This window comes from Ziziphus jujuba, chromosome 12, assembly GCF_031755915.1.
Source record: "Ziziphus jujuba cultivar Dongzao chromosome 12, ASM3175591v1".
NCBI classification, from domain to species: domain Eukaryota; kingdom Viridiplantae; phylum Streptophyta; class Magnoliopsida; order Rosales; family Rhamnaceae; genus Ziziphus; species Ziziphus jujuba.
The window spans coordinates 3,968,943-3,991,799 of NC_083390.1; the positions used below are offsets into that span (position 1 = coordinate 3,968,943).

Genomic DNA, 22,857 nt, shown 5'->3' on the forward strand with positions numbered 1-22,857 from the left:
TTCACACTGCAATCCAAAGCAATCTCACATATGAAACGAACCCTCATGAGTCAAATTCAGACACATGAGTCCCTTTTGACTTAATTGGGCCGAAAATCAGGCCCATTCATCTTTATAGGGCCACAGTCCAGGCCTATGAATTCATTTGAGTAATAATGAACCTTAAATAAGGCCTATGGACCTTCAGTTTAGGCATGTCACTCTTATTGGGCCTGGGTTCAGGCCCTTCATTCCGGTTGTTCAGTATAAAGTAATTTCATCATTATTCATCTTGCAGTCCTGCTCTACGATTTGAAGTAATCAGGGTATTCCTATAATACACCCAACAAAATTCTTCGTGCTCCCACAAGAGGGGTAACATCTAAATACAAAATTTAATTTAATTTAATGGTTTCTAATTTTAATTTTATTTTATTTAATGGTTTCTGCGAAAATGCTTCAATTATAGTGTCCTAAATTTCACCGTACGCTTCTGCCATGATCAATAGGACAAGAGACGTCCAACCGGTGAAAACACGTTGACCTTTTCCTTTACCATTCTTCTGATCATACTGCTCCCACAAAAACCCAGTTCGGTTATAATTGCGAACCACATTTCTGAAACACAGAAGCAAACGCTCCATCATTCTTTGAAGAAAGCAAGCCAGCATAAGCACATAACAAGCCGTTACATGTGCAGGGTATTTTTAATAATACCTTATCAGATTGGTTCTCAAGTCATCATAGATGGTTTTCGCTCTCTCTCTGTATGGCCCATCCTCTGTACACCAATGTCAACAATGAGCCAGCCATAAAAATAAGGGCTCAAAGCTTTCCTGAACTTTCATACTAGGTTTTCACTTTCTATTTGTGAGTTTATACCTTTAGAGTAATGATGAAGAGCTGATAGAATCATGTAATTCATGTTCATCCAAATTGGACCCCTCCAATAAGGAGCGTCGTGCTCTGTATTGCGTTTCATGTACAAGGAGCTGTAGCATACGAGATCCAGTATTTAGTAATATCTAGAATTAAAATAGTCATGAGCTGGTTGAGGGAAAGTTAGCTCTATACGCTAACAATATAACACATGATTACCTTGTTTTGGAAAGAGACCGGAGCCCAAAATCCGTCCATAAGATGCTACGGTTAGATATAAGGTCTAGTTGTTTTTGTAGAATCCACGACTCCTGTGTGATTGATAAGAAATTTATAACCAAATCAAGAGAATAAAAAGGGCAGGTGGAGAGAAGAAAGAGAGAACTTCCTACCTCCATGCAGGAATGATAAAATATAAAATCACTAAATGGCAAACAATTGTCTACAATCAGATTATGCGTGACTTACTGATGGAATAATCCTCCTCATGAGTGGGAAAAGGCTCACGTAGCCAATATGAGGGACCAGCCTCAATTCAGGGTTTCCTAATACTTCTCGTACAAGCTCTCGAGTTGGATAACCATGTTCTACCTTCATTTCTTTCCAACTTAAACGGACCTGGCACAGGCAAACCGACATCCAATATTACCAAGTACATATGGAAATATATTTTGTCAACAGCTTAAAAATTCATTTCCATCATTCACTTATAGGCAATCTAGAAAGCACTTAAGGAAGCAACGTCTTTTTGTTTCCTTACCAAATGTTTAGATCAATACACTTGCAAGGTTTAGACATAGCATTTTACCCAAGTTACATGAACAGACCATCCCAAAAAAAAAAAAAAAAAAAAAAAAAAAAGAAGAAGAAGAAGAAGAAAAGGGAGACAAAAAACAAAGGGTATCAAAGGCGTAGAGGGTAAACTTTCTTGGAATGTTTAAAGTTTACCCTGATATGTCAGCAAAAGCTATGAAGGACTAGTGAACTACGTCACAGCCATCAATGTTTGTGAATAAATCATCAGAAAATCTTATTCAAGTATGAGAATTGCATGTACATGAAACGTACCTTTTCTGTGTGGTATCCAAAATCAAAATAAGCTCCATATGCCTCATCATAGTGCATCTGTTACGCATCATCATGCACATATGAGATATGATTCATATGAAAACTACATGTCATTTTTCCAGCTCTTAATCTAAACATCTTAATAATTCAACGCTACATATAGTAGACACCCTTGTACCATCACAAAGAAAATTTTCAGAATACAGTATGTTTATGAACTATATTGTAATAATATTGCAGTAAAAAAAAAAAAATATTAAATATAAAACTGGATTAGCACAAGTTACCAATTTAAAGCATCAAAGAAGAATAGTAATGGGTTATAATTTCACAGAGCATTGTAAAGCTGAAAAATTACCTGATTCAGAACTTCAAAATCTGTGAGCATCTTAGCTGTGGTACCATACTCCTGCATTATTTTAATTAAGGTTAAATTGGTACTATTTGTATTCTAGACTTCTAGTAGCTTTTATAGGTTTCTTTTACAGTTATCTTACCTTTCCAGATCCATTTTCCTTCTTGAGCAGCTGTGCTACAGAATGCATGCAATCTGCTGCAAGAAGCATCCAACATCTAAGATCTACGTGGCGTTCATCTGCAGTTGGATGTGAAGCACGTGGATAGTCATCCAATCCAGATGAAAGTGTCTGGAGATGCCAGAGTACAATGTCAATATATATTTGTTGCCTTCCTACCTTAAAACTGTCCTAAAATCCAAAATAACAATAAAAACAAATACAAATCCACCTCGCATGTTAATTGTAGTTAAAGAATAGTAAGCTCCTTGACAAGGTTCAACTATCACGTTTTTGGAGGCTTTTTTCATGGGAACATAATCATAACAGGAGTACTTGTACACAATCAATCGACTAAATCTACATAGAATATTCATATAAACAAGCTGCCTTGGAAAAATTCAAATTACTTAGTTATAAGATAAAAAGACCTCAGGATATTAAGTACACGGCCATCCCACCAAGTTCTAATCCTTAGACCAACTTTTTTGGCAATTTGGTGCTTCCTAAAACCTCCTTTCCACATGCTTTACATAATATCTTTATTCTAAATCACTCTTCTGCATAACTAAACCTAGCCCTGAATTTTCAAAATCTTTTACCCTATAAAAAAGATGACTTATATTAAAAAAAAAAAAAAAAAAAAAGGAAAAGAGAGAGACAACTGGAGAATACTAAATGGACACCTTGAAATATAAAGATTCCAACAAGTAGGCAACCAAACAGTTGCAGCTTCATACAGCAAATTGAGCACAGGAAGTAGCCCAACTTAAAGATCAAGTTCAAAGACAAAACAGATAAAGCATGATTTAGAATGACAACTTGTCCTGACCGAATCATACTGCTATCTTGAGTTCAAAGAATAAGAAATATTGTGAGAAAAAAAACCTTTGGATTTAATTCACGTGTTGTTTTGCTGTCTCTCCCATGCCAATAATAACTTCCTGTTTCCTTACCTGTGTTCGTAAAGATGTTGATCCAAGTCAATCAAAGACTTCTAAGTAAAAAATAAACAGTAATACTTCCAGAACTTCAAGACATGAACACTCATGCACATACTTCATCCATGCAGTAAACAAAATGTGAGTGCACACAGATGTGACCTTGCATATTTATCAAAGATAAGTCCTTTCATAAAACAGAACTACCGGCAATAAAATGATCGCTACCCTACTGAACAAGACAAAAAAAAAAAAAAAAAAAAGTGGGAGAGGAATGACAGATTTTGTTTTATTACCAGATTGGGTAGTATTGAACCATTGAAACCATGCTTCAAGGCGTACAAAAGCCTGTTCTAAGAAGGAAGAGATCTCAATGCTCTCAGTGGAAGTAAACTTGTTTTTCTTTACACCATCAACTAGATCTGAAACAAGCAATGTGTAAAACACATTTAAGATCATGCCACTTCAAAGAAATAAATTTCCGTAGACATACAAGCGAAAGGAAATTTAAGAACTTCGAATAGAATACAATACAATCTACTCTTAGAAACTTTATCAATTAAGCAAATAAAATCATGTAAGGAGTCTTGCAGTCAAACTCCAATATACTTAAAATTTTCCTGCTGCAAATAAACTGATGAAAAATTGATTGTGGGGAAAATCCTTACCATGTAATGCCATAAATAGAGTAGGTGGATTTCCATCAGTTGGATGCTGAGGAACAAATTCCTCTGGGATCTTACTGTAACAAAACCAAAAATGGAAAGATTATTTTTTATACAATTTTAAAACACCATAGCGATGAACATAATTGAACAAGTTCACCTTAGAGCCTCAGCTCCTAAAATTTGTTCACGTGGAATCCACCCATCAATATTCATTAGATCTAACCAGTGTCCAATGATATCCAAGGAAATATGGATATCCCACCGCCTGCTCAACGTTAAAAGTAAATTGATTAAAAAAAAAATGAAAAAAAAAGAGTTTCCAAAAGAACTACTTTTATTTATTTATTGAAAAATCCAAAATAACTTAGTTAAATAACATGATCAACTGACATCATATGTTAAGACATCACCAGAAATTGCATGTATAATGGTTGTTACTGTGGCATATGAAATAACATAACAGACTAAGAAAGAGGCAACAGACCAGATCAACAGCTGATGAAAGCCTTCATCCCACAAAAATCCCCTTGGGAAGAACGGTCGACTTGGAACAGCAGTGTAGAGCTCAGCTGGCCAGTAATAAATATAATTCTCATGACTTCCCAGCTGCAAGAGAAAAGTTTCCACTGCATGATTTTGTCAGATGCCCAAATAGATAAGGTCTGATCATAAGCACAAAAAATTGCAGTTTCTTAGATTGAAAGAGGCATATAGCACACATTTGAATTACTTACATTGGAATCTCTTGGGATTGCAATTTTTGACTGGCCATAGAAGTAGCCAATTCCACCCAACATGTTTCCAATAGCAGCTTTACCAGCAACAGCAGATTCAGAATCAATCTGAAGCTAGAATAACATGATTTATAGTGGAGACATCAAAATAAAATTTCAAGAAATATTCTAATGAATAATTGAACTCTCATGCCAACAGGAGCTACATCTTTTACTCTCTGAAACACAAGTTCCATGTGGCAAAAATAAATGAAATTAATATTTTAGCATCAACTGTGATAATAGCTAGGTGTAACAGTTCATAAATAAAGGAAAATGGAAAATACTTTCCAGTTACCTTGCTACTCATATTAAAGTTCTTCTCAAATTTTGCATCAAATTCTCTTTGCTTCTCTTTCAGTTTGCTGGTCAGCGAGGTGCCTGAATATTATAAATTTAAAATTATAAACAAATACTACAACTTCTTCATTGTTCTGCCCCCCTACCCCAGAAGAAAAAACCCAACTCTCAATTGGAAGTTGCACCAGTCTATAAAATCAAGAAAAGCATGCAAAAAAAAGAATAATAAAAAAAAATTCTACAATCTACATCATGTGCCCCTTTGAGCTTCCTTATCACTTGTATCATCCATCCATTTGCTCTTCCTTATTACTTATCAAGATCAAATGGATGTGGAATAAACCTGTAAGGCTGCTGATACGTTCTTCTACTCTTGAGCTATCCAAACCAGTTCCAGATACAAATGCAATATCTATCTTGAAAGGAAACTTAGCAGAAATCTGCATGAACATAGTATTTTGGAAGAATTTAGATGCACTGCCCAAAATTAGTTAATGTAGTTCCATATTTTCCAAAATACTCTGTGACCTCGATGACCACATACCTGAAAAACCAAAATATTTGCAGAATTATCTGATCTGTCAGGTAGCTGCAGTCGATTATACTTTCTTGCCTGGAAATATGGGCAAAAAATCAGAGTAATTAAAAAAATAATAAGAAAAAAAAAAAGCGTACAAATGTATTGAACAAAATCTGTCTTTAAAGAGCATGCATATCCAAGCTACATACTTGTTCAACGAGACTTTCTTGGACAAGATCAGATAAGTTGTGAATATGTGGTGTCCTAAAGCCAGAATAATGAACTTCCATGTCATCCTGTATAATGGCAAAAACAAAGCAGGATAAATGTCAGTATCCAAACACCTTCTTCAAGTGAAAAGATTAAGAACTGGGAAGGGGTGGACCTCAGAGAGGGTACATGCAATCTGGAAAAACCATCTACAAGAGAATTAGAAGAGCAATCGTTTCAGTAATGCTTACCAGTGATTTTAAATGTAGCTGCCATCTTCCAACATCCATTCTGGAACCGGATGCAAGAAGAGAACTCTCATGGATGTCCAAGCTATCTCCACCCAAACTTAAAGAATGTCCATCTTCATCAGCCACATAGAAAAAGAGATGTCCACTTCTCCAGGGTTCCCCATCGCCAGATCTGTGAATGGAACATGATAAAAGAGCATCCACATAGTAGAATGTAAGCAGTGATTGGGTAGTGAAGGTAAATCACGCTTCATTTGCAATTTTTATGCACAGTGTAATTGAGGTTAATTTACAAGAACAGACAACTATCAGCAGGAAATAAGACTAACCAGTATCAAAGAACCAATACATGATATGGAAAATGCTAAAAAACTTATAATTAGGAAAGTATATACTATTTCACACAATTAACCAGTATCATTCAAAGATACTCTAACAAGAGAAAGCAAACAGAATTAAAATTCTAACACTAGCCTTGAACTTTCAATCATATTTTTCCATGGAACTGACCAACAAAGTTTGTGTCCAATAGCCTAACTAAACGAAAACTGCACGCCGGCAGTATAAAGAAAACCTAAAATCTACAGAAAATAGACAGGCATAAACGATTAGTAATTTAAAATTGTAAATTGAAGCACGTAAAAATAACAGATGGAGACAAACTCCCAAACATTACTTGTCCACACTCCCTACAGTTCCCTATAAATATTAATCAATTCAAACTACCTTGACTACCTACCTCTTAGCACAAAAGACTTAAAAAGTCTTAACATGTCAAGGATACATATATTTCTTATGAAACAAAAGGTTTAAAGCGAATGTTATGGAATAAGGTGAAAAATATTTACTTCTCATTCTGCACATCAACACGAACTGCCCAATCTCCTCCATAGCCACTACCGGCTTCTTTTGATTTGAAGAAACTAGTTTCCAAGGTCATGTCCTGGTCAATCAACAATTGACGTCCAAAATCGCGACCATTATGATGAGTCCAACCATATTTGCTCAGCTCATCAGAATCTTGGCAGACATGCCGCATGAAATACCTTCCGTCCTTTACACCAAGCCACATCAATCCAGCAACCAATGACCGAGGAGTTCTGAACAATTGCAACAACAAATTACCACCACAACCGGTGAAGTTCGATAAAATATAGCATCAATTAAAGCTCATAAATCCCTCATCCTTTAGTTAAAGAATTTAATTTATACATTTTCAGAACGAACAATTTCGAAGCAAAGAGAAGCAAATACCTAGCACGAATTCCGAGATAAACATGAGGCCGATAAGTTCCCCAATACAAGCTCTCCTTGTGCTCGCCTTGAAACTGCCATAGCCGAAAGTTCATCCATACGACACCTCCACAACTTAAAACACACACAACTCGCAAGCGCGGACACAAAGTCACACGCTGGCATACTCACAAACTCACACTCAAACTCATGCTTTACCTGAGGGAGGTCCATGATTTTTGGTGCAGGGAAGGGCGTGACAACTCTAGGTCTCTGAACTTCTTCAGCGGGCTTAATTAGGTTATAGATCACGAACAAGATGACGAAGAATGCCAATACGCTAAGCCCTAGCATGACTTTGAGATCGACATTGAAAATCCGAAGCGAACTTTGATTTCTCCCTCTATCTCTACGAGGTCTGAAACCAGGTTTTGGTTGACGGAGAGAAAGATCGTCGCCATCGTCGTCTTTACTGGCATCGGCGGAGGATCTGGTTCTGGTTCGAGCATTTTTTCTACCACTCCCGCTCATGTTGACCAGGGTCTTACGATCGGTTAACAGTAAGAATATACGAGCTCTCCCGCTAACTAGAACCAGCTCTGAGAGACAAAACGAAAATGATGGACCTGTTGAAGTTATTCGGGTCGGGTGGATGCCCGGCCTTAGGTATTGGTTGACTTGACGACCCGTGTAAGGCCAAAGTCCAGGCCGGTCCACGGACGACACGTCGTGATAAAGGCCGCAGCAGGGCTTGGCCGAGTATGGATGCTTTTTTCTTGAAAAATATAATATTTTTATTTTAGAAAACAATAAAGAAAGACTGAGATAGACGCGTATTAGGAATTTAGGATTAGGCTCATGATGAGAGATAATTACGAAAGAGGACAGGTCTCCATGTATGGATTTTAGTGACAAAATACTCTCAATCTACTCATTACATATATAGTAATTTAATATTGTCATGCCAATCCAAACAATAACGTCACTTGTCTAAAATTCAAATCGGAGTCGAATGTTACCAACTGTTGAAGTCCTTTATCAGTCAATGTTTAACATAAAATGGTCGAAGAAAGTGTTGTATGGAAAACAGTGAGACCCCCTTTTCACCAAAAATAAAGCCCAAAAATAAAGCACTTACTCCCTCGTAAAAATAATAAAAAAAGAAAGCACTTACACTAAATAAATTACTTATTTTTTCATTGCATCCACTATCTACCAAATTCAAGGAAATTTCCTTACCAAACACAAAGGTTCTATAATTAAATATATTCCTGATCAGCAGGTGTTGTCTTGTCTTTGGCTTGTGCCTATTCCTGAGAAAATAACAGAAGTAACTTTGAAGTATGTAACTAAATTCCTATGAACGACTTCAGTGTATATATAGCACTAATATATTTGTCGTATCAGCAAACTGTCTCTGGAGAATTGCAAATGGATATCAGAGCCACCACATTTAGTCCTTTTTTTATCCTACTGCTACTCTTTTTCCTAGCTCAAACACATCCTGTTGAAGCTGTATGGCCTAATTTTAGTATTGAAAATTCTACTCCCAGTTGCATAAAGAAAGAGAGAGACGCACTTCTTGCATTCAAAGAAGATCTTGAAGACCCTTCAAATCTTCTTTCTTCATGGAATGGCCAAAGCTGCTGCAGTTGGTTCGGTATAAGCTGCAACAATCAGACAGGCCACGTCACAAAACTTGACCTTCAGAACCAATATCAATATTTCTGCACTGGATCTTCATGCGACAGGTCGTACGTAGGTGGTAAGTTAAATCCTTCTTTACTTGAATTGAAGTATTTGAGTTATTTGGATCTAAGCAACAATGATTTCCAAGGAATTACCATTCCAAACTTTATGGGTTCTTTGAGCAATTTGAGATATCTAGATCTCTCAAGATCATCTTTTTCTGGAATGGTTCCTCCTAATCTTGGGAACCTCTCTCAGTTGCAATATCTTGATCTAAGTTTGAGTCTAGAACTTTGGGTTTCTGATTTATATTGGCTCCCAAATCTTTCCTCTTTGAAGTATCTAAGTTTAGGAAGTGTGAACCTAAGCAAAGCAACTACTCATTGGCTGCAAACTGTGAATATGCTTCCTTCATTGTCAAAGCTTCACTTGTCCTTCTCTGGACTCCTTAACTTTCCTCAGTCTCCTCCATCTGTAAATTTTACATCTCTCTCAGTTCTCGACCTCAGTAATAATCAATTTGACTCTTCTTCTATTCTTCGTTGGTGGTTTAATATCACTACTCTAACAAGCCTCAAACTCGAAAGGAGTAATCTTGTTGGCCCCATTCCTGAGGTTCCAAGAGGAAGTCTTTGCAATCTTCATACTGTTGATCTAGAAGCCAATTCTCTTAATGGTGATTTAAAAGGACTTTGGGATGCTTTGTCAGGATGTCATAATTTCAGCCTTGAGTTTATAGACTTGAGAACAAACAAACTCACAGGGAATTTGCCAAATTCTCTAGGAAATTTCAAGAATTTGAGAGACATTGATCTCTTCTCAAACTTATTATCGGGTCCAATTCCACAGTCCATTGGGAATTTGTCACATTTGGAAGAATTAAAACTCTCTAACAACTTAATGTTTAGCGGGAACATACCGGAGAGTATAGGACAACTTGATGAGCTGAGGGTATTAGAGCTTTATTCTAATTCATGGGAAGGAGTTATGACCAAAACTCATTTCATGAATCTTACAAAATTATTTTGGCTTTCTTTGTCATCTAGACAGAATGCTTTGGTATTGAAAGTTCCAAATGACTGGATTCCTCCTTTCAATTTGAAATCCATCCAGATAAGTGGATGCCAATTAGGTCCATCATTCCCTGCATGGCTCAAAACTCAAACCAATATTTATGCAGGATCAATGATGATCCTTAGCAATGGGGCAATTTCAGGTCCAATACCTGATTGGTTTTGGAAAATTTGTCCATCTCAACTTGATATTTCTCAAAACAGCTTAAAAGGGTACCTTTCTTCATTGAATTTTGGTTCATCTTTATGGTGGGTTGATTTGAGTTTTAATCAGTTTCAAGGTCCGCTAAAACTCTGGCCTTATGTTCTTTCACTGTATTTAAGAAACAACAAACTTTCTGGACCAATGCCTTCCGATATTGGCCATGAAATGCCTGGGTTACAAGTCCTAGATTTGTCTGGAAACTTTCTTGAGGGCAGCATACCATTGTCCCTGAATAAACTAAACAGTCTGAGATATCTTGGTTTATCGAACAATAGTTTGTCAGGAGAAATCCATATCGACTGGAGCGGTATGCGAAACTTATGGATAATAGATCTGTCCAAAAACAATTTTTCTGGTACAATCCCCAGTGAATTTTGCTCACTGCCTTTGCTTAGCTGGTTACAATTGAATAGCAATTATTTTTCTGGACAGCTCTCTTTATTTTTGCATAACTGCACAAGGATAGTCACATTTGATCTTGGAGACAACAAGTTATCCGGTACCATTCCAAAATGGATTGGCAAAGAACTTTTCTCACTTGGTCAATTACGCTTAAGGGGCAACTTACTTACTGGAAAAATTCCTCAAGAATTGTGTCTGCTCACCTCTATCCATGTCTTGGACCTTTCACATAATAATTTGTCCGGGACAATCCCGACATGTTTGGATAAGTTGACTGAGTTCAAAAATCAGGGCCGCTACTCGAGTTCATTTCCTAGATCACTCCTTAATTATCCAAGGTATATGGATTTGTATACCAAGGGAAGTCAGTATGAATATGACCCTGGCCAAATCATGATTGTGAGAATGTTGGATCTTTCAAGAAACAATCTCTCAGGGAAAATTCCAGCAGCAGTCACAAATCTTTCAGCATTGGGTACTCTAAATTTGTCATGGAACCGGTTCACAGGAAATATACTAGAAAACATTGGAGACTTAAGGAGTTTAGAGACTCTTGATCTCTCATGCAACAATCTTGAAGGTCCAATTCCTGCAAGCATGACTTCTCTGACTTCATTGAGCCATTTGAACCTGTCAAATAACAATTTATCTGGACCAATTCCATTAATCAACCAGTTCAACACCTTAAATGATCCATCAATTTATGAAGGTAATCCAGGACTTTGCGGTTCACCATTACCAACCATGTGCAGTTCAGACTCAGTGCCTAAGGATGGAGGAACAACAGCAGAGGATGATGAAGATGGATCTCTGTCTGATAAGTTCTGGTTCTACATAAGCTTGGGGCTGGGATTCTTCGTGGGATTTTGGGGGGTTTGTGGTAGTTTGCTAATAAAGAAGTCTTGGAGGGATTCATATTTTCGGTTCCTTAACAATGCTAAAGATTGGATCCTCCTAGTGGTTGAATTGAATGTGGCTCGTTTGCGAAGGATGACGAGGAAGATGGAACACGCCTAGGTATGTAATCAGACAATTTAATCTTTATTACTCTGTTTATTACGGTGGTTTTATTATAATAAACACTTTTTTTTTCTTTTTTTCTTTTTTTTTTTTCACATTTTTAGTTTTATAATATTACATTTTATTAGTGCAGTGGATAAGTGTTCATTGACCTAACGGAGGTCATGAAAGGAAGAAGGTGCTAAATAAATTTCGAAGACAAATTGAGTCTCAAGGAATGGAAAGACTAGGATACATAGCAATTATGTATCAACATGTAAGTGTTTGAAGAAGTTAGCCTGTGTTTGAATAAGTTAGCTTGGTCTGTGAATTCTATGTTTTTTGTGTATCACCATGTAAGTGTTTGAAGAAGTTATGTATCAACATGTAAGTGTTTGAAGAAGTTATGTATCAACATGTAAGTGTTTGAAGGAGTTAGCTTGGTCTGTGAATTCTATGTTTTTTATGTATCAACATGTAAGTGTTTGAAGAAGTTAGCTTTGTCTGTGAATTCTATGTTTCTTACAAAGTTAAACTAAAATGTACTTCTACTTTTTTTATGCTTAATTATGATGTAATAAACAATTTAGATAATTAACTGCTTCTCTTTGTCCTTTGCAATGCATAGCATATGAAAACAAACAGAGTCCGTTGATTGTGGGAAAAGCTTCATGATTTCCATTTCTTCTTGTTTAATTAATAATAGCATTCAGTTCTAGGGACCTTCCTACTGCTCGCATTTATAAGAGCAAAAGCCCTTCTAAAATCCAAGGAGGCCTCATGATGGCTATTTTTGAAGACTACTGTATCAAAGACCAAAATGCAGAGAGATGATCTATGATAATTGTGTAATTTGCTTTCCAAAGTAATTATGTTAGGCATGTAGAAGTTTGAAGTCCAAGTCACCGATAAAAACTCAATTTTATAATATTTAAAGCTGGCGATAAAAACTCAACTTTATAATATCCCTGAGTTTGAATTTTTGAATTTTATTTATTTACCCAAAAAAAAAAAAGTTTGAATTATATTTTATAAAAACTCATCTGAAAGTGAAAGATTACCAAACGCTATCTGTGCCATTCACAAGTCAACGTTTTCCCTAAAAACCGGTTCAAGAGAACAATATTATACACGATTTATTGCTCTAAATATTTGACTTATAAACTTGCATACGTTTCTATGAAATTTTAAGGAAGCTGCATGCATTATCGGCAGCAACTTGTTGGAGAAAGTCTTTTCAAGTTTTAAAGATTGATTTGTTTTTCTTTGCTTTCTTTATTTATGGGTTTTGAATATTAGAATTAATCTATATCATATATGAAAGAAAAACTAATGAAAATCTCATTCTTTTATAAAAGAAAGTTGTACTTGATTTTCAGTGATATATATGGTAATGTTGCCTAATGATAAGGATCAGAAATTGCAAAATGCAACGCTATGGTTGATACTATAGCGACTCATCTTAATTAAACCAGACATCATTTTTATATGATAGGGTATGGAAATAGCATAAAAATGAGACTTCTCATCCTTCCCACTCTATGGGCATATTTTAATATGTTATATATGCTCGATGATTTTGTATTAATCAATAGTACCTCTTCTTTTCCATGTTCCAATCAATCCACATAAATAATAATAATTTTTTCTTTAATTTTGTTTGAAAAAAGAACTTGAAGATGCCAATGAATGTTTATAAATGGCACTAATATATTGCATTGTCTAGCAAGAATACCATCCCTGGCTCGTCAGAAGCAGATGGGTAGTAATACCAAATTTGATCCTTTTTTTGTTCTACTTTTCCTTCCTTTACTAGCTGAAATAAACACTGCTCTTGGTTGTATTAAGAAAGAGAGAGACGCTCTTCTTGAATTCAAACAAGACCTTAGAGATCCTTCAAACTGTCTTTTCTCTTGGAATGGCCAAAACTGTTGCGACTGGTTGGGCGTAAGATGCAGCAATCAAACAGGCCATGTGGAAAAACTTGATCTCCACAGCCAATTTTTCTGCACTGAACTGAAAAAAGGAAACAAAACAACATTTTCATGCACAAGATTGCATTTAGGTGGTAAGTTGAATCCTTCTTTGCTTCAGCTTAAATATTTGAGTTACTTAGATCTAAAAGACAATGATTTCCAAGGAATTCCCATCCCACACTTCGTGGGTTCTTTGAGTAATTTGAGATACCTTGATCTCTCAGGATCATCGTTTTCTGGAATGATTCCTCCTAATCTTGGGAATCTATCACAGCTGCGATATCTTGATCTCAATTAAGTATTTTCTCAAGAAACTCTTTGGGTATCAGATTTAGATTGGCTTCCTAAGCTTTCTTCTTTGCAATATCTAAATTTAGGAAGCGTGAACCTAAGCAAAGCAACAACTCATTGGTTGCAAACTGTGAATATGCTCGTCACTGTTAGAGTTGCATTTAACCTTATGTGAACTCCATAGCTTTCCTCTCTCTCCTCCATCTATAAATTTTTCTTCACTCTCAGTTCTTGATCTCAGTCTTAATGATTTCAACTCTTCTTCTTCAATAATTCTTAAGTGGTTGTATAATATCACCAATCTCACACAGCTTAAAGTTCAATCCTCTGGTTTTAGAGGCCCTATTCCCGAGGTTGCAAAGGGATATCTTTGCAATTTGCATACTTTTGATCTATCAAGAAATTCATATATTATTGGTGAAGTAAGGGACTGATAGATGCTTTATCCACATGTAGCAACGCTAGCCTAGAGGTTTTAGACTTGAGCGCTAACCAACTTGCTGGGAATTTGCCAAATTCTCTTGGATGCCTCAAACATTTGACAAACTTTAATCTTCAATCGAACTCAATTTCTGGTCCAATTCCAACATCCTTGGGAAATTTGTCACTTTTGAAAGAACTTTACCTCAGTTTTAATGTTATGAATGGAACAATCCCGGAAAGTATAGGACAACTTGCTGAGCTATGGATGTTAGACCTTTTTTCAATTTCTTGGGAAGGCATAGTAACCGAAGTTCATTTCATAAATCTTACAAATTTAATTTGGCTTTCCCTATCTGCAAAAAACTCTTTAGTTTTTAAAGTCCCAAATGATTGGATTTCTCGTTTCGATCTATATACAATCCAGATCAGTGGTTGCCAATTAGGTCCAACATTCCCTGCATGGCTCAGAACTCAAACAAAACTTACAACTATAACGCTTGCTAATTCTGGAATTTCAGACACAGTACCTAATTGGTTTTGGAAATTATTTTTTCCACAGATTGTTGAATTAGACCTTTCTGGTAACAACTTGAAAGGAGATTTTTCTAGTTCGTTGTATACTGGTTCATCCCTATGGTGGGTCGATTTGGGTTTTAATCAGTTTGAAGGTTCAGTCCCACTTTGGCCAAATGTTACGTACCTCTATTTAAAGAACAAAAAACTTTCTGGACAAATACCTTTAGAAATGGGCCAAGAAATGCTTGATTTACAAGAACTAGATCTCTCAGGGAACTTTCTAAATGTTAGTATTCCTTCCTCCATAACTAAACTGACGAATCTGACAACCCTTGATTTATCCAACAATAGTTTGTCAGGAGAAATCCATAACCAAAGGGGGAGCATGAAAAAAAATATGGGCAATAAATTTATCCAGGAACAACTTATCTGGTAGAATCCCCATTTCCATGTGCTCACTACCTTCACTTCTTTGGCTAAAATTGAGTGGCAATTATTTTTCGGGAGAGCTCTCTTCGTCTTTGCAAAATTGCACAGGTCGATTGGCAACACTTGATATTGGAGAGAACAGATTTTCTGGTACCATACCAAAATGGATTGGAGGAAAAATGTTTTCTTCAATAGGTCAATTACGCCTACGGGGCAACTTTCTTACAGGAAATATTCCTCAAGAACTGTGTCCCTGTTTTGGACCTTGCACATAATAATTTTTCTGGGCCACTCCCTACATGTTTGGACAGGTTGATTGGCTTCCAAAACCAAGGCTTCTACTTCAAGTTACCAGCCTCAGAACACCAATCCCACCCCAGATATGTGGATTTGGTTTTGAAGGGAAGACAAGATCAGTATCCGGATGACCTGTTAAAAATGATCGACTTTTCGAGGAACAATCTCTCAGGGAATATCCCAGCAGGAATGACCAAGCTTTCAAAATTGGGCACCCTCAATTTGTCGTGGAATCAATTGACAGGAAATATACCGGACAGTATTGGAGACTTGAAACAGTTAGAGACACTTGACCTCTCTTGCAACCATGAAACAGTTAGAGACACTTGACCTCTCTTGCAACCATCTTCAAGGTTCTATTCCTCCAAGTATAACTTCTCTAACTTTGTTGAGTCATTTGAACCTGTCAAATAATAATTTGTCTGGACCAATCCCATTGACAAATCAGTTCCAAACATTCAATGATCCATATATTTACGAGGGTAACCCAGGACTTTGTGGATCACCACTACCAACCATGTGCGCAGACTCGGTGTCTAAAGATGGAGGAACAACGGACAAGGATGCAGATCAAGATGAGTCCGACAAGTTCTGGTTTTATGTAAGCATGGGGTTGGGATTCATTGTGGGATTTTGGGCAGTTTGTGGCAGTTTGGCAATAAACAAGTCTTGGAGGCACTCCTATTTTCGGTTCCTGGACCATGTGAAAGATAAGTTCCTCTTTTTCATTGCAATGAATATGGCTCTTTTGCCAAGGGTGGGTAAGTTGGAAGATAAGTAGGTATGTAATTAGAGAAAGATATACAGAGCTATGTCTTTTACTCTGTTTTTCCCATTTCCATCTCTCTTTTAATATTATTTTTCTTGTTACTTTTTTTTCCCCCTTTTTTTAAAAACTTTTATAGTGCTTTAGTTGTGCAGTGAATATTTTTCATTGAGGACCTAACGGACCATGAGAGGAAGAAGATGCTGAACAATTTTCGAAAGACAAACTGAAGATCTCAAGGCATGAAATAAAGGCAGGTATACATAATGACTATTTTGTATCAACCATGGAACTTTGTATTTCAAAGAAGTAGCTTGGTGTGTGAGTTCAATCTTTTCTACGTTGTCAAAACTAAATGTACTTTTAGTTTTCTTTACGCTTAATTATCATCTAATAAAGAATGATAATTAAATCAAAAAAAAAAAAATGCCTGTTTATTAATTAACTACTTCTCCGGGCAATACAAAGCATAAAAACAAAGTGTTTTGGTTGATGAACTTTTTGTTGCTCTTTTTGAATGGAAGATTATTCCACCAAGGGATCAGAATTCGGTAGCACAATAATCTCGTCATGATTAACTCGATCCGTGTATCATGCAGTGCCATATGCTAAACTAATGCCACGCCTAGAAAATGTTACTTTCTTTTTTTTTTTTTATGGGAAAGACTAGATAACGTTAGTTGAATACACATAATAATAGAGTAAACCATCTGTGTGTTTGAATGTTACTTTTTAATTCAAAAAGCAAACTTGAAATCGAAAAATTAACAACCACTAATGTTCTCTTGCAAGTCAATGTTTGAAATAAAAAATTGCGGTTGAAGAAAATAATATATACCAAGCCTTGCTCTAAATATTTGACTTTTGTTCTTAAAATTTACATCAGTAATATATCTGTTCCTGGGAAACTGCCAGTGACTTGGTGAGTTGTTGTAACGAGTGACTTCTAATTTGTTGTTCATTTTTGTGTTTTTTTTTTTTTTTTTTTTTTTTAATGCTGGGTTTTGGACCTTAATTAGTTATAAGTAATCCAATAGTGATATAATATATACAACACAAAGGAATCTAATAGTGATTTCTTCTTGTTTTAATAAGAAATTCTAGGAATGAAAGGACTTAATTGTCAATGATGGTAGTAATGTTTTACCTCACGATCATAAGGGCCAAAAAATATTATAAAAAAAATGAATGTATGGCAACCGACTAAACTTACAAAATCAATTAATAAATCATTTTTATGCCAGAGGATGAAACATAATATAGAATGGGATTGTTCTACCTAATTAAATTCCATTTTTTTTATGCAGTTACAAGCTACCTCAGTTGCTTCGTTATCAAACACACACAACTTTCCTATCCAACTAGAAAGTGTAATTCTACATTGATTCAATTATTTGTCTTGTCTTTTCCTTGTGATTTCCAGGAAAATTAAGAAACTAAAAAAGGAAAATAAAATTTTAACAATAATAGAACATGAGGATGTCAATTCCATGTAAGTTTATAAGTAGCTCTGGTGTATATAGTGTAGCGTCAACCAAGCCTCACTGTTCAAAAGCAAATGGATAGCAGAAGAACAGCATTTGATCCACTTGTTTTTCTACTTTTCCTTGTTTTACTGGCTAAAGCAGATCTTGTTCTAGCCATATGGTCTAATTCTAGTGATGGAAATTCTACTATCGGTTGCATCAAGAAGGAGAGACGCTCTTCTTACATTCAGACAAGGTCTTAAAGATCATTCAAATGCACTTTCCTCTTGGATTGGCCACAACTGTTGCAACTGGTTTGGTGTCAGCTGCAGCAATCAAACAGGGCATGTGATAGAACTCGACCTCCATGGCCAAGTTGTCTGTACCGAATCCAAAGAAGGAGACAAAACAGGATTTTCATGCAAGGAGCTGCATTGAGGTGGTAAGTTAAGTCCTTCACTACTTGAGCTAAATTATTTGAGTTACCTGGATCTACATGGCAATGACTTCCGAGGAATTAATATTCCAAACTTTGTGGGTTCTTTGAGGAATTTGAGATACTTGGATCTCTCAGGATCATCATTTTCTGGAATGGTTCCTTCTAATCTTGGGAACCTCTCAAAGTTGCTATATCTTGATCTAAATCCAGATTTTTCTTCGGGAAATCTTTGGTTATCGGATCTGTACTGGCTTCCTAACCTTTCTTCTCTGCAGTATCTAAATTTAGGAAGCGTGAACATAAGCAAAGCAGCTAATCATTGGCTGCAAACTGTGAATATGCTTCCTTCTCTATTGGAGCTGCATTTGCCCTCATGTCAACTCCATAACTTTCCCGAGTCTCCTCCATCTATAAATTTAACTTCACTTTCAGTTATTGATCTCAGCTATATTATTTCAACTCTTCTTCAATTATTCAATGGTGGTTTAATATCACTACTCTCACAGACCTCAAACTTAGCATGTCTAATCTTAGAGGCCCAATTCCTGAGGTTGCCAGGGGATGTCTATGCAATTTGCATACTTTTGATCTATCCGGCAATTATGATATTAATGGTGATATAAATGGAATTGTGGACGCTTTATCCGGATGTAGTAATGTTAGCCTAGAGGTTTTAGACTTGAGTAGTAACCAACTTAGAGGGAATTTGCCAAATTCTCTTGGATACCTCAAACATTTGAGATACCTTTTTCTTTATTCAAACTTGTTTTCTGGTCCAATTCCACCATCCCTTGGAGATTTGACACATTTGGAAAAACTGGACCTTTCTAACAATCTTTTGAATGGGACTGTCTTGGAAAGTATAGGACAGCTTGCTGAGCTAGAGAGCCTAGAACTTTTTTCAAATTCCTGGGAAGGCATCATAACTGAAATTCATTTCATGAATCTTACGAAATTATCGTCGTTTTCTTTCTCATCTACCAAGAACTCTTCAGTTTTTAAACTTCCTAAAGACTGGATTCCTCCATTCAGTCTGACTCACTTGTGATCATTGATTGCAGAGTAGGTCCAGCATTCCCCTTATGGCTTAAAAGTCAAACAAATCTGGGGGTTTTAACTCTTGGTGGAACTGGAATTTCAGACATATTACCTGATTGGTTTAGTAAATTTCTTCCATCGATTGGGGAATTAGACCTTTCTAGGAACAACTTAAGAGGAGATCTTTCTAGTGTCTATTTTCCTTCATCCCTATGGTACGTCAATTTGAGTTTTAATAAGTTTGAAGGTTCGATGCCGCTTTGGCGCAATGTTACACAACTCTATTTGAAGAACAATAAACTTTCTAGACCAATACCTTTAGAATTGGGCCAAGAAATGTCACAGTAAGAAATCCTAGACTTGTCAGGAAACTTTCTAAATGGTAGCATTCCTCCATTCATAAGTAAAGTAACAAGTCTGATAAATCTTGATTTATCAAACAACAGTTTATCAGGAGAAATCCATAGCCATTGGAGAAGCATGAACAGATTTTCCGATACCATACCAAATTGGATTGGCAAGAAGCTTTCATCAATAGGCGAATTACGCCTACGAAGTAACTTTCTTACAGGAACTATTCCTCAAGAATTGTGTTAGCTCACCTCTGTCCATATCTTGGACCTTGCACATAATAACCTCTCTGGACCAATCCCTGCATGTTTGGACAGGTTAGCTGGCTTCAAAGTTCCAGAATTCTATTTCAAATTACAACCCACAGAACAACAATTCTACCCCGAGTACATGGATTTGGTTACCAAGGGAAGACAAAATGAGTACACCGATGATCAAACTTCGATAGTAAAAGCGTTTAATCTTTCAAGAAATAATGTCTCGGGTGAAATCCCAGCGGCTTTGACTAATCTTTCGAAATTGGGAACTCTAAATTTGTCACGGTCCCAGTTGACAGGAAATATACCGGATAACATTGGAGACCTGAAGAGTTTAGAGACTCTTGATCTCTCATGCAACCATCTTGAAGGTCCACTTCCTACAAGCATGGCTTCTCTAACTTCATTGAGCCATTTGAACCTGTCAAATAACAACTTGTCTGGACCAATTCCATTAACCAACCAGTTCCAGACCTTCAATGATCCATCGATTTACGAGGGTAACCCAGGACTTTGTGGATCACCACTACCAACCATGTGCTCAAGTCACAGCCTACGATGAATGAAGATGGAGGAACAGAAGAAGATTTTGCTGAAGATGATGAGTCCAACGACAAGTTTTGGTTCTACGTCAGCATGGGACTGGGATTCATCATGGGATTTCGGACAGTTTGTGGGAGTCTGGCAATTAAGAAGTCGTGGAGAGAGGCCTATTTCCTGTTCTTCAACCGACTTAAAGACAGGCTCCTCCTTGTCATTCAATCAATGTGACTCGCTTCCGAAGGATGAGGGAGGTGGAAAACACCTAGCTAGGTACATAACCACATGAAAAATAACCATATGTGTTCTTTATTGCTTTTCTCTGTTTTTATTATTATTATTTTCACAAAACTTTATCTTTTTTTATTTGGTCTACGCAGTGAATGACGTTTGATATCCTAACTGAGTCATGGCTAGTGAACGTTAGTTGTAGGATTTAAAAACAAAAAACACAGCAACAATGAAGAGAAGAAAAATGAAGCATAATCTGGTGTGAAAACTGCTCTGCATTCACTTCTGGACAAAAACCATATAAACACAAACTTACAACAGTAATACACCTAATTTTCACCTAATACTGCAGTAATCATACTACCAAAAGACAAACCATATTTTGGTTATCTAATACAACAGTATTTTTACATAAAGCTGAATATAAAGCAACTAAACATCAAAAAGTAACTAATGACCGGCAACAAAAGTGTCATTACTCTAACATTAATGAAGAAGATGCTGAATAAAGGAGACACTTTTTTGTCGCTCTTGGCCATATATATGTGCAGTTGATCTGGAGTTCTTCTACTTGTGGTATAGATATATTTTCCTCAATCTCTGTCCTAGTCCGATGGTTAAGTCCCTTCCTTTCAGATCTTGGGTTTGCAACTTTCATTTTTTTTTTTTTTTTTTTTTTTTTTTGGTTTAAGATCAAATTTAATGCATTTGTTATTAATGTAATCCACAGTTTATTATGTTACAGTATTTAGAATTTTATGTGCCTCCACGACTCCAAGACACATAATCTGGCCCTCAAAGGCATTTAAATATCTATTAAGTTGGAAGTAACTTATAATAAGTCAACATTTCATCTAACACGGTATAAGAAAACAAGATATATTAGCATGCGAACATTAATTGCCTCTACCATATGTCTATCAGTCTCAAGGAAATGGCCGGTGAAACAAGTTCGACGTCATTTATACGTCAATCTTTTATATAACACGGTTAAGAAAGCCATACATATATAGATATATAGCAGGCCAACATTAATTGCATCTACTATCAGCCAGCCAAATCCAGATGAGACGGGACGGACGTCAAGCTGGACATTACCTGTGACTTCTTTGTCAATTTTCAATTTCTTTTACAAAGATATTATCCAAGAATAAAACTGTAGGACTTCATTAGTAACAAAGCATGTAACCAATACACATGGATGGTTCACATTCACGCTTCTTTATCATACATTTTTACTTTTACGTACGAGAAATACTAGCTGCTTAATTAGCATAGAATGAGATTTCTTCTTCCTTGTCATTTTCTTTGGAATTTTGTTATGTGGTCCCCAATTGACTTTCTTCTCCATAGATTCCAAACCAAAAAGATACGTTGTTGTGTGTGAATTCTGCAAGTATACAAGTCGTATCAAGTAATAGAATGATGAGAGGGTATCATTCTTACATGGATTGGTATTTTAACTAATTACCAAAATTTTGGTTAATTGTTCTTATCTGGGTATACAATTGAAATTAGACAATGAAAATAAAAACAAAACAAAAATTAAACAATGGAATTGTAAACTAAACCAAAGTAAATGACAAAATAAAAGAAATTCAAGTCACAAACACACAATTTAAAAACTTAAAATGGAATTAAAATGAACTTAGAAACCTAAGATTTTGATTTACCTCTACCCTTCCTATATTTGGTTAACTAGTTTGAGAAAAAACCAAATTTTATACAATTGCTAGCCTAAAGGGTTTTCAATTTAATCTAATCCCTTTTTTTCCAAAGTGAAATTAGAATCTATGAGTCCTTAATAAAAATTAGAAATTCTTTCTAAAATTACTAAGTCCTCATACCTTAAGCCCTCTCTTTTTCAGCTAACCAATTCTCAATTAAACTTCCCAATATCAATTAGGACCAAAGTTGTATAAATTTAGTAACCAATTCACCAAATTAAACATTTTCAAGTATAAACTAGTAAATCTATCCAAAAGCCAAGCAAATTCACAAATGCAAGAGTATATTAGAGCATCCCCAATGGATTCTCTAAAAATAAAGAGCATCTTTTGTCAAATAGAGAGCATTTTTATGTTTAAAGAGTTAAGCTTTAAAATCTTCTCTAACAACACTCTTTATTTTTA

The 22,857-nt window shown here is 35.9% G+C and overlaps 3 protein-coding genes across 4 annotated transcripts; 2 read left to right on the forward strand and 1 right to left on the reverse strand.

Annotated features, from left to right (window-relative positions):
- Positions 1-236: 236 nt before the first annotated feature.
- Positions 237-8,103, reverse strand: LOC107428386 (mannosyl-oligosaccharide glucosidase GCS1). Of its 2 annotated transcripts, none has more exons than XM_016038919.4 (22): positions 7,557-8,103; positions 7,359-7,432; positions 6,953-7,204; positions 6,105-6,276; positions 5,853-5,939; positions 5,668-5,736; positions 5,467-5,563; positions 5,122-5,204; positions 4,785-4,892; positions 4,535-4,656; positions 4,208-4,315; positions 4,051-4,124; positions 3,679-3,804; positions 3,330-3,397; positions 2,424-2,573; positions 2,285-2,335; positions 1,927-1,983; positions 1,327-1,476; positions 1,078-1,169; positions 862-971; positions 697-760; positions 237-597 (listed from the first exon to the last, which is right to left on the reverse strand). In XM_016038919.4, the coding sequence occupies exons 1-22, from the start codon at positions 7,866-7,868 to the stop codon at positions 453-455; spliced, it is 2,571 nt and encodes an 856-aa protein (XP_015894405.1). In that variant the 5' UTR covers positions 7,869-8,103; the 3' UTR covers positions 237-452. The 2 variants fall into 2 exon arrangements, with proteins under 2 accessions (XP_015894405.1, XP_015894404.1); XM_016038918.4 differs by having other exon boundaries at positions 4,785-4,898.
- A 591-nt stretch (positions 8,104-8,694) lies between these two features.
- On the forward strand, positions 8,695-12,282 carry LOC107433971 (receptor-like protein EIX2). The gene is made up of 2 exons (XM_016045372.4): positions 8,695-11,723; positions 11,860-12,282. Exon 1 carries the CDS (start codon positions 8,697-8,699, stop codon positions 11,721-11,723), a length of 3,027 nt encoding a protein of 1,008 aa, XP_015900858.3. The 5' UTR covers positions 8,695-8,696; the 3' UTR covers positions 11,860-12,282.
- A 3,662-nt stretch (positions 12,283-15,944) lies between these two features.
- On the forward strand, positions 15,945-20,516 carry LOC107433969 (receptor-like protein EIX2). Its single transcript, XM_048461948.1, has 6 exons — positions 15,945-16,394; positions 17,932-18,125; positions 18,352-18,640; positions 18,754-19,268; positions 19,370-19,561; positions 20,015-20,516. Exons 1-6 carry the CDS (start codon positions 15,945-15,947, stop codon positions 20,514-20,516), a joined length of 2,142 nt encoding a protein of 713 aa, XP_048317905.1.
- The last annotated feature ends 2,341 nt before the right edge of the window (positions 20,517-22,857 follow it).